This window comes from Perna viridis, chromosome 6, assembly GCF_037379345.1.
Source record: "Perna viridis isolate PV_CMFRI_1.1 ecotype Kerala chromosome 6, ASM3737934v1, whole genome shotgun sequence".
Taxonomy (NCBI): domain Eukaryota; kingdom Metazoa; phylum Mollusca; class Bivalvia; order Mytilida; family Mytilidae; genus Perna; species Perna viridis.
Window position 1 is genome coordinate 35,270,902 of NC_142450.1, and position 12,278 is coordinate 35,283,179.

Consider the following 12,278-nt stretch of genomic DNA (forward strand, 5'->3'; position numbering starts at 1 on the left):
CATTCAAAACATGAAAGCTATACATTTGTATAAAATTTTAAAATTTTCAATTCCAGCTAAACAAAAATAAACGTAATAGGGTCTTTAAAATCTAATTAAGTTTATAGATCAACCATACTAAACAGACTGAGGATCCACAAGTATAAATTTCTATAAAGAACAGTTCACAGTTATTCAAATGCATTATATGATGTATAATTTATGTATAATTTAGATTTTCTTTACCAATGATAACTGAAATTACTACAGTATCTGAAGTCTTAGGTAAAGACTTATAAAACACTTTTCATATTCAAGATAAAATTTATATAACAAAAAAATCATATTTCCCATTATTTCAAAGTAAAACCCAATACAACAATGCGTTCCCGGTAAGTCCTCTCGATTTGACAACAATTATACGAACCCTGCAATCTGAATAGTTTGTTTTAGGGAGTTTCTCATGCTTATCTCTTCGAGCGGCTCTGCCGCGAGACAAGATGAGCATGAGAAACTCCCGTGAGTTGAAAAAAATATTTAATAATCTGTTTATCGCTGTTTTGCTGAATTGCAAGATATTAGTTTTTTTTTTATTTTCAGTTTTCCTGACCTCAATGTGTAAGTTTTATAAGCGCTGCAAATTTCCTTTCGGGAATATCATTCGGCGACGTGCTACGTGAAAAAGAAGAAAGTGAATGTATTGGTTATTGCATGCATCGATCAACTCATGCCTGATATGTTTAAAAGCTGCTACTAAATTTGACATTTATTATTCGAAAAATACGCTTTCAAATTAACACATATAACCAATCAATAATATCTGCATGTTACACCTGACATCTGTAGGCATTTTCATCGAATTGAGTAGAGTACAATCACAGTATTCTATAATTTAAATAAATGTTCATTTTTGATAAGCTGTTTGGATCAGATAAGTCTTGTTATTTGGATTGTCTTGTCGACCAGGTCCAGTTAAAAATATGAACGATTTTTTCTTGGATGCTTTGTTTTTTGTGACAGCCGTATATAGCATTCCTTTTTTGGAAGAAGAATATATCTTTATAGATAACTTTCGAATTAACCAATCATATGGATTGTCATTAAATTCCCTTATACAATGCACTGCGGTGTGTAGCCGTTTGAAAGGAAAATGTTGTATGCTTAATTTTGAGAGGGAAATCCGAAAATGTTTTTTGTCTTCGAATTGTTCGGAATTGAGAACTGATTTAGGTGGCAGAACTTTTAAACGAAAATCTTTTTCAGGTAAGATAGGTCATTTAAAAATATTGTTTCTAAGTACCTTGTTGAAAACATTATTTTCAGTAATATGCGCTGAAAACAAGAGTGTATTGTTAATAGCATTTTAATGGTTATACAATACGAGAATATGGTCTATTGAAATGGAAAACTATTGACCAAACATTTTTAGACAAACGCCATGATTTTTCCTTTTCATATCGTTAACTTTGCTTCTATCTGTGGCAATAGTCATTCAACACCTGCGTATGTAATTTTCATATCGTTACATATGCCGAAACTACGCATACTTTTGGTATCGCTCTTGACCCTCACAATTAGGCTCCTGGAATACGATTATGATGCTACAAATTTGAAGTCTTCATTACACAAGATTTATGATTGTCATCAAGGATCGTTAAGATGTATCTATACCCACTATAAGAAGCGATTTGTTAATCGTAGCATAGTTTCCCTCTTTATACGCGGACGTGATATTTTTATAAGCAACTGGACGGGTGTTTCTAGAAAAGCAGTTACTTTGTTTCCAACCGTTTGTGGTCACTTTGCTTTCTAACCATTCATGATCACTACTTTACAAAAACAATTATTCTATTTTGATGGTAATTTTGTAAGTTACATTGGATCAAAACATGTTTTTTTTATAAATTGGCTGAATAGAAGTTGGTAGTAAAACATTACATTCTATTTTTTATTTAAAACTGGTACATCAAAAGAATATTTTAAGCGATGATTTAAATTGTTCCAACCACATGTTTGTGTCTTGTCCTATTGTTGTCTTGTGGTTTCTTTATGTGCTGAAATCAAGTTTCTGCCGTTTAATTTCAATAGCAGCGTTTATTGTTAAATTAAAGAAAAAGATAATGCATCTGTTTTAGTAATCTAGATCTTATTTATCGAAAAAGTCTTAAGAAAAATTACTAATGACTATTTTATATACATGTATTAACACGTAAAACGGACATTTAAATAACTTTCTTCTAAGGATCAGTTAGAAAAAGTTTGTAAATGTTCAATTACATTTATTCAGCTGAAACCTGTATATTCAAAGAAAAAACGATACATACACAACAACACAGAAATATTATCTTTTCTAGTTTATTGTTGACATAATTAAATTCGTGATTGGTAGAATGATCTTAAAGCAATTTAATTAAAATTGTAATCAAAGGAGATAACATTACAAACTGTGTTCTACAAAGTAATATCCAGGGAGATGGTATGGGATATACAGTTTCAATTAAGAATTCTTTTGTATCGTTTAGTTAAGCGTGATTGTAGTGAAGTACCTATACAATCAGGGAATGGAATTTACAAAATAATCCCGTTGAACAGTGGTGATCAGGAAATTGATGTTTATTGCGACAATAAATTGAGCGAGGGAGGATGGACGGTAAACATTATACCAAACCTTAATTAAAACATGTTTGCAATACATCACTCTTTGCAGTTACTTAATTACATAATTGATTTATCATAGAAACTCGAATATAAGGAATCAATAGAAGTTTTCTTTTCTTTTTTTTTTCTCTTTTTTTTCTTTTTCTTTTTTTTTTTGCTTTTTTATCATTAAGTTTCAAATAAAGTGAAATATAAATTATTTAATTTTTAGAATTAGCATTTTAATTTCAAATATTCTTAATTAATTTTTTATTAGTTTGTGTACATCCTATGAAATAATATATGCCCATTAATTAAAATGTATCTTACTTTATAAAATGTTCGGGAAAAGATGCTCGGTGTTACATACATTATCTACCATAAATCGGTACTTTGTTAGATAAAAAAAATATAACTTGTTTTATGTCAATAGTCAGCGTACAATTTAACAGAAATAACCGTAAATTTAAGTCGACAGAAATTATCATTTATCATTATAGAACATATTTTTGTTACACCATAACTCACGATGAATTATACAGTGGCAATATTTCTGACGTTGTTCGCAGAAATATATTTATTTTATAACACTTACGTATTTTGTGTCATTTCTAGGTTATTCAACGGAGAATTAACGCCGCTGTTAGTTTTTATAGACCCTGGACTGTCTATAAAACGGGGTTTGGAAATCTCAATCAAAGTTTTTGGCTAGGTAAAAGGATTCAATTCAATACAGATTATATTTCATATTTACGGTTTAGAATAAAGATAAAACGCATGATATTTTTGATGCGCTAAGATGGACTCGAAGATGTATAAAATTTATTCCAATATTCTGTTTAAAGTTCATTTTACCTACAATTATGTTTGTTCAGCTATTTACAAACATGCTTATGCAAACCTTGTAACCAAGTATAAGTCAATGACACGAAAGTATTCTCCATTTAATATATGATAAAATATACTAATATATGTATTTTGCTTTTTGTCTCTTCTATTACTTGTTTCATCAATCCATATGCTTTTTGCAATTCTTGTAAGATATCGAATGGCACTTTCGATATGAGAGAAACATTTTTTTTCAGGAAACGACAACATCCATGCTATAGTCAAACAAAGAAACTACAGAGTCCGTTTCGATCTTGAAGCCAACAGTGGAGAAACCGCTTATGCTGAATATGAAACATTTTATGTTGATAGCGAAGCAAAGAATTATAGGCTTTCGATCGGTGGCTATTCTGGAACTGCAGGTATGTGAGAGAGTAATCAAGGGAACCAAAGTTATAGCGGTAATCAAATGAATGTAATCCAGGGACAAAGACCAGACATGGAAAACAGACATACACAACAAAGAACATAAAGTAACTATAATCATACATACAAAGTAACAAAAGCAAATGAGCAACTCGGACTCCACTAAAAACTGGGAGCATAGACGAGGTGCATTGGTAGAGTAAGCGTCCTCTGCTTTTCTAGAAACACCCGCCGAGTTCCTCATAAAAAGTCAAGTCCGGGGTAGACAAACGAGGAAAGGAAAACTATGATTCGTTAAATAAATCAATTTTCAAGGTGCAGATCGATACACCATAACGATTCACGAGTTCATGATGATGACCATAAAATACTGTAGTGATGACTTCAATCTTGTAGCAACATAACCCTGTTCTAGTAGCCTATTTGTTAGAGTTCTAGCGCGATACAAAAAATCTGCGTAGTTTCGGCAAGCTCTGGCATAACGTATGAGTTATGATATGAACACTCCATACACAGGTGCTGAAGGGATGTTGCCACAGATGAAAGGAAAGTTGACAATTCTGAATGAAAAGACATCACATTTGTCGTAAAGTGTGGTCAATAGTTTTCCTTTACCATCGATTTCTAAGTGTAGGTCAAGAGATGAGGCTGACTTCACATTGTCTGTAGTATCCTTTATCTCAAGTTCTTTGGGATAGATGCGATGTATCAAATCCCCGAAATTAGGATTGTTTGAAGATAATACGTCATCTATACAGCGGAAACTGAGATCAATGGATCTAGCCAAACGATATTCTTTTTTCCGGATCAAATCAGCTATAAAGTCTGCCTCATAAGAGTGAAGGAATACGTCAGCAAGTAAAGGAGCACAATTTGTTCCCATTGGAATGTCGATCGTTTGTTGAAAAACACGTCCACCACACAGGACAAATATGTTGTCGATTAAAAATTCCAGCATTTTGTAAACATCTTCCTCGATATATTTATAAGATGATTTTGAATTATTTCTTACAAAGTATGAGGAATCTCTACCAAGAACTGTATATTTGTATCTAGGTGTACCATCCTTTTTGGAAAAACAACGATGTATAATGTTTTTAAGTCGGGATTTTAACTGAGTATGGGGAGTAGAAGTATACAGTGTTGACAAAATCATCATAGGTTAATAATAGGGTTAATTATGTAATGTCAATAATGATGCATATTTTGTCTCAATTATTTGAAATGATTAAACAACTGTTATTATTCTTTGATTATTTGAATTTCATTATCAGACAAAAATACAAAAGTTGTTCAATTTGGTTTATGTTTCAGTTTTATTTGGCTGTAAATCTAACTTTTAAAAAACACAGATCTGATCGAAATAAAATTTAAACAAAATTTTCCTTTGAAAAACACTACAGATGCTGACAAACACAAAGTTATGTTATAAAATTACACTTTTCTGAAATCAATAGTATCCATTGAACATTCCCACATTAGGAGATGCAATGATGGAAGGAAGCAATCCATCTGTACACAACTCAAACGGGATGGCCTTTTCAACTCCAGACAGAGACAACGACCACTTTACCTATCATTGCGCAAAGGATATCAATAAATGTGGATGGTGGATCAACGCTTGTACCAAGGCAAATTTGAATGGTGTATATAACAGCACGGACACTTCATCGGAGCCACCAGATAAAATATATTGGGCGAATTGGAAAGGACATGAAGGACTGAAACGCGTGGAAATAAAAATCAAACCCTCAATGATAAACTGAGAATTTTGATCGTTATTTGGTTTTATTGCTTGTGCAGTATTAAACGGATTTTTATGATATTCAACGGAACTTTTTTACATGAGTTAATACAATGCATAATGAAAAATTAATTAGTGTGCGTGTTTAATTTTAAACGATTTGAACAAAAACAATTTTTTCTATACTCGGCGTCATATACATATCATACTGATCGTATTTGAAATAAAAATTGGTCTACAGTTTGATTGACACTTTCTGATATTTAAAATGTGTTAAACAACTTGCTCATTCATATAACAAAACGGCTTCTCCGTAAAATGTGAATTGTTCAAATCAGATGACATTTTAAACCCAGCTCCCAATGTTTACATTGTCAAATCGGCCGTGATTTTGTTTCCAAGATTTTTTGGTGGTTGGTATTTTGACGAAAACAAAGGTTTATTGCTTGTTTTAAATTCTTCTGAAGGTTATCTTTTCTACTAAATAAATGTTTCTTTTCAAAAATTATATTTTTGTCAACAATTTTGGAAATTGAAAAATAGAATTGTCAGTACTTTGTCAACAAATGGCACTTAGCAACAAAAATGGCGGAATTTTCTCCCGATGGTCAGAGAATCAACTTTTCTTACATTCAAAAGGCAAAAGTATGTCTTAAACCATGATGAAGTTTTTTAAGCTCCATGTGTCACAGTTTATTATATCAGAATGCAATGTATCATCATTATTTCCCTTTAATTTATCTGATATTCGAGTGCGATGACCATGACCTACTCATCACAAAGTTTTATTTGTTAGAGTAAGTATTTATTCAGTTTGAAGTTAAGAAGTTGGTTCATGAATTCTAATTCTAAGTTTCTTTTTATTCTTATATAATTTTTTTAAATTTTTTTGTTCATACCTTATGCACTGTTTTGACAACTGATTTTGACCGGTAGCAAATATATGCTGCCCTTTAGTGTTGAAATAAACCGTTTTGAAATGTTCACAGTACTATGAGGAATAGGGGGTAATTCCTGCGTAGGACTACTTTTGCGTTCGTTCCAAATGATCATTGGTTAAATTGTTGGTGTGTAACCTAAACAGTCCCTTTTAGTGTTCAAATATACAAGTAACTACTTATATACCTGGTTAATGAATTTGCAAAGTTTTAGTGAAATTTAACAAGATTTCTTTTTTTTTTTTGAATATTTGATTTTCAAATACAGGTCTACCAATTTTCATTAAATTCTCCACTGTTTTTACCAGAGCAGACAATTCATTAAAAATATATTGCAATAGGTAATTCAACGTAAAATAAATAAAGATGTTGACTTTTTCAAAGATGGGGCCGAATACAAACATAGATTCGGAATTCTTAATGAAAATGTTTGGCTCGGTAAGACTGACATTGCACTTATGTTAATTGAAAAAATCCCATACATTAAATACCTTTCGAAAATGAGGTTCGAAGAGTTCATCAGTGATAAACAGAGAAATACAAAAAAGATGCTTAGCAAAATTATTCAATAAAGTTAAGAACTAGTTAATCATAGGCTGATAAGAATATTTATTAGTTTTTTAGCATTTAGGGATACTTTCGAAGATATTAAGAGTTATAGATTTCGGTTTCAAAGATTCACAGAAAGACATATTTTGGGATTTCGATGAGTTTTTATGTTTTATTTTTTTGGGTGTAACCTGGTGATAATAATGGTTCTTTTTTTTTCTCAATGAAATGAATATATTCATGCCATTGTCAGTCTGAAGCCTTTCAAAATCAGATTTTATCTCGAAGATTTTGCCGAGAAGAAAGCATTTGCAGAATACAGCACTTTATATGTTGGAAGTGAACAAGAGGATTACAGACTAAGTATAGGTTAATATTATGGCACTGCATGTAATTTTTCTACCTCTCTTTTATGTAGATAATCACCAATTGGAAACTTCAGTTCTACCCATTGTTAAAAGAGACGATGAATACAGATTATTGTTAAAAGATGGCCCATAATCTGCAACATACTTAATAAAATAATCAGTCTAAAATATTCTCAATGAAGGATTTTATTGACTATTCAAACTATGAAAGTAAATTGGGAAATCACTTATTTTTTATATTACATCGAATGTCCTCAGTGTAACAAATTTCAATAATTTACATTAGAAATAAATTGTTAATTATCTTGTTTAAACGTCACAACACGACTATTAATCCGCCGATCACAAAATTAATCTATTTTTTTATGGTGACAATTAAAAGTTATTAATGCAAATATATATGTTTAAAATAGGAAAATTAATAAGATATCGCGCAAAATATAAATTGATTACCCATGCCAAAAACATTTGATGTTCGGTCCACAATCTTGATTATACTTTAAAATAATATAGACAGAAAAATATGATAACAAAAGGGTAATCTCAACTATAAATAATAAAAGTTTGTATAACGATTATTTGAATTAACGAATAAAATGCATATTACCATTGATTAGTACAACACCTTGAGCTTCATTTTAAAATGTTGGTAGTAAATAACATTACTTTTTTGCCTCGACCGAGCTTAATTTCAAATCTAATTTTGGTTGTTTTTAAACAGTAACAAAAAGTTTCGACACAATATTTTGTTGTTTTTTTTTCTTTCACATAGACTACTAGCGTTATTTAAAATTCAAACAACGCCATTTTGACTTAAACACAACACTGAAAACATCATGATTAATATTGCCCTCTGTTTGAATGGTAGGCGATGCTGTTACTTTTGGGAATGACTCATTGACTCAAAATTTAAATCAGACGAAGTTTTCAACTCAAGAGAGAGACAATGACAAGAACACTAACTATGATTGTGCTAAAGAGATAAATAAATGTGGATGGTGGATGAACTCCTGTACCAAAGCAAACATTAACGATGTATATAACGCCACGGACAGTTATATGGTTTAACTGGAGAGAAAGCCAAAGAAAATAAAAAATAAAATTAAACCAATTTAATAGAAGGGTAATACTAAAATTATCGAACTGTTCTTTTAATTTCGGACTGTCGTAATTAGTGTTAGGTAATGAAATTGTGAAAGGTTCATGTTATCTATATTCAAGTGCGAATGCATGAATATGATTTAGATTTCCAATACTGCTCAACATGAATATTTGCATATTACCATATCTGCTTTAATAACTGAATACATTTTTTTCTTTTATCATAATAAATGTATGATTGTCAGATATCTAAGTACAATCCTCGTACTTTTTTCTATTTAGACATGAATACAAAATAAAACAAATTATTTTTGCTTGAATTTATCACACAATTTCATACAGTCATTCGGCAAGAACATGTCTTGATAGTATGAAGTTATAGTGGAAGAGTTAGAAAAAAAATCAATCGCCCACGGCAAATATTCATACGTCTTAACTTCAGAACAAAAACATTATCTCGATGAATCTGGACAAAAAACTTTTAAGATTGTACTTTTGTATTAATTTTAGAGGAAAAACAAAAACTGTCATGCATTACCTTAATTGATTTTGAACTAATTGAAAACATATGTACCATAATCAAGCTGGTCTAGAAAAAAATGTAAAAGTTCATATAAGATTACCCCACGCTCTCACCCCTGACACCAAATGGTCAAAATATTCTGAAAAGTCGGACAATGTCACGTCGGTATTGATGGACTCTGAATTGAATCCAACGATATGGCATACTTATATAAAGCCTTTGTCAAAATATCAAATGGCTGTGCTAAATAATTGCAACGAAAAAATTGTTAAAGGACAAAAAATGGAGGGACAGACTCATATACTCACAAATTATCTATGTTATTTATAATTATCTAGCTATACAATGAAGAAATGACACAATCTTCTGCATGTGTAAGCTTTCTTCTATGTCATTTTAAAAATCATGACATGTTAAATGAATGCCATACTATTTCACCCAAGCTCCAGATATGGAGTAGCTCTTATTACTAGTTCTTACTGCTACTTTAAACTGTTTAAAAAGTAAAAAACCCAAAAACGACATTTTCTTAAACTGCCGTTTATTAATAAAAGCATAAATGTACTAAATTTACATAGTATATTTAAGCATTCTAATGTCAATAAAACTTTACCTCGTTTCTGTGGTTTTTTAAGTAGAACCACCAACTTTATTTTATTCCTTTAAGACATCTACTAGAAATATTATTTATTAATTACACTTCCATCACTACAACTACGGACGCCAATAACAACTGCTCATCGTCCGTATGTTGCGCCAGTTTTAGATTTCAATATGAAACGTATGATCATATTTGTTACCAGAGATCTGAACATCAGTAAAGACCGAGAATTTGGTAATTGTCTCATGCTTATTGCAAACTGACCCGATAATTTCTTGTATGAAGTCAGTTTGCTGATCCAAGCATTATCAGCAAGTACACATCAAAGGATTTTGCTAAAATTAGCAATAAAAGATCTTATAAAACTTGATCACAATCAGGATATTGATCATTAAGGCGTCTTTATGAAGTTTGTTACTTTCGGCATGACTATGGAGATTTGTCATTATTGCCGAATTTAAGGGATCGTTGAAATACCTATAAGAATAAATTGTGCGATACTCACGGCTGTTCTGTTCTTACATTAATATGAATCCAAATTTTCACAAGGGCTCCTACAGGAGGAAGAGGAGCTAGTCTCCTTCAATTTCAGTTTCCGTTACACTACTGATGTATTCATTCTGCATAATCATATTTTTAATGATAATCAACATCTACTCTACCCAACTGAATTTAAAATTAAAGAGACACCGGATACATCTTCTGTTTCATACCTAAACCTTAAGTTGTACAGATATTATACAGGGCGTTTCAAATCGAAGGTTTGGACAAACACGATAATTTTGTCTTTGCAATTCTTAACTTCTCTTCTTTCAGTTGCAACATATCAACATCTCCAGCATATGGAGTATACATTTCACAGATGATAAATCACTGTCGAGCCTATTGTCTGTACATGGACTTCCTCTGTAAAGCAAGGATACAAATGCACTGACTAATGAGATTTTCAATCTGGGTTACGTTCAGTTTTCTTTGATATCTTCCCACGAGATGTTTAACCTAAAATAATAAATAAATCACGGCAATATTCATAGTATTGTCCAAACAAAACTTAATTCAACTTAATCAAACTATAATCTAGTGAGAATGTTGGAATTACACAGAAAAATACTTCCTTTCCTTTGTATCTTCAAGTGAAATAGTGACATAGTGTCAGTTTTTTGCACGAATAATTTATAGGTTACATCAATTTCAAGATCATATTTTCTGGCCTTTGGAATTGTCCAGTGTATATAGTTTGAATTTCATCTACTGTATTTCGGATTTTTTCCCACCATTTCCACATTTTTTACGTTATTTACATGATGATATTAAGTTATTTTGGATGACATCTCTCAAATGTGAAAATTGTTTAATGGAATCTTTTTAGGACTCGTGTCGGGGAGCTACGTTATTGTTACCTGTTAATACCCAGTTGTAATGTGGCTGGTGCTACTTGCGGAGCAGGATAAGCTTACCCTTCCAGAGCACCATTTGTCACTACAGGTTCTTTGTGGGAGTTTATATTGCTAGTGATTCTGAACATTTTATTTAATTATGTATAGAATAAAACTCAAAATAAAAGGGTTATAAAAATGCAAAAGCACAGTTTTATCATGTTGAAGTGTGCTATGATTTGAAAAAAAAATCAAACATCCTCGTCCGGTAAAAAATAAAATATTAAATGAATCTTATCTATCCAGACATGGGCATGTAAACTTTAATACAAACTCGACAGACAGTCACTCTCTGGATAGGATTTTAATTTATAATTGTAATAGAGCTAGACCTAGCCACTTTAATACGTTGGCTGAGAAAACCCCCGTTCACCATCCCATCCCCCTCATCAACCAAAATGGGACTTTCAAGTACCCTTAAAACTCCCATTTACGAATCTTTTTGTCGCAAAAAAATAAACATCATCTTTTTGGTATTTCTTTTTATTTTTTGCTACTTTTTATATTTCATTGGGGTAAAAATATATATTTTTTACGTTTTTTTTTAATTCTTTGAACTTCTTCTTTCTACAAAACAAAGTAAACTGACATATATATATATATTGACAGTTATAACTCTTTTATAAGTTTACTTTATCTTCCCTCTGTCAAATTAATCCGATGGAGCAGTGTAGCGAATAGAGTCGTCACATCTGAGACTTTGTATTTTATTGATTTGTTGTGACATGCATCATTAATTTGATCCTCTATCCTACATAATAACACCTCCTAGATGAACTGTCCCGTACTACCATACATGGTGTACTATGTTATAACGGATAATAACTTCAATAAATGATAAGTGAAGGTTGTGACTTTTTCGATTTTTGTCAGACTATTATCTGGTTTGAATGAAATATTTTATCGAATTCAAAATTTAGAGCTGTATAATGCTTGAATGAGGGGTCCATACGTGTTCAAATTAGTTTGGATTGGACCTCTGCGATAGTTCTACACTTCGCGTTGAAAAGCATTTTATTTTATAGAAGATCCTTGAAAAATAGGCATTGTCTAAAATCACCTTAAGCTCCTTGATAAGCAATACTGACTATTTCATGTTAAAATGATGTCTGGAAAAAACACTGAAAACATATCTTTTCTACAGTGTG

The 12,278-nt window shown here is 31.2% G+C and overlaps 1 protein-coding gene across 1 annotated transcript; it reads left to right on the forward strand.

The window, feature by feature from the left end:
* The first annotated feature begins 793 nt into the window (after nucleotides 1-793).
* On the forward strand, nucleotides 794-5,854 carry LOC148614722 (fibrinogen-like protein A). The gene is made up of 5 exons (XM_088589019.1): nucleotides 794-1,242; nucleotides 2,502-2,629; nucleotides 3,232-3,328; nucleotides 3,702-3,866; nucleotides 5,353-5,854. Exons 1-5 carry the CDS (start codon nucleotides 960-962, stop codon nucleotides 5,634-5,636), a joined length of 957 nt encoding a protein of 318 aa, XP_088445145.1. The 5' UTR covers nucleotides 794-959; the 3' UTR covers nucleotides 5,637-5,854.
* Nucleotides 5,855-12,278: the final 6,424 nt, after the last annotated feature.

Coding starts and splice junctions, on each gene's coding strand:
- LOC148614722 (XM_088589019.1), top strand. CDS start 960: ATGAACGATTTTTTCTTGGATGCTTTGTTTTTTGTGACAGCCGTATAT. Junction 1,243..2,501: donor TAAACGAAAATCTTTTTCAG/GTAAGATAGGTC, acceptor TGTATCGTTTAG/TTAAGCGTGATTGTAGTGAA. Junction 2,630..3,231: donor TGAGCGAGGGAGGATGGACG/GTAAACATTATA, acceptor TGTCATTTCTAG/GTTATTCAACGGAGAATTAA.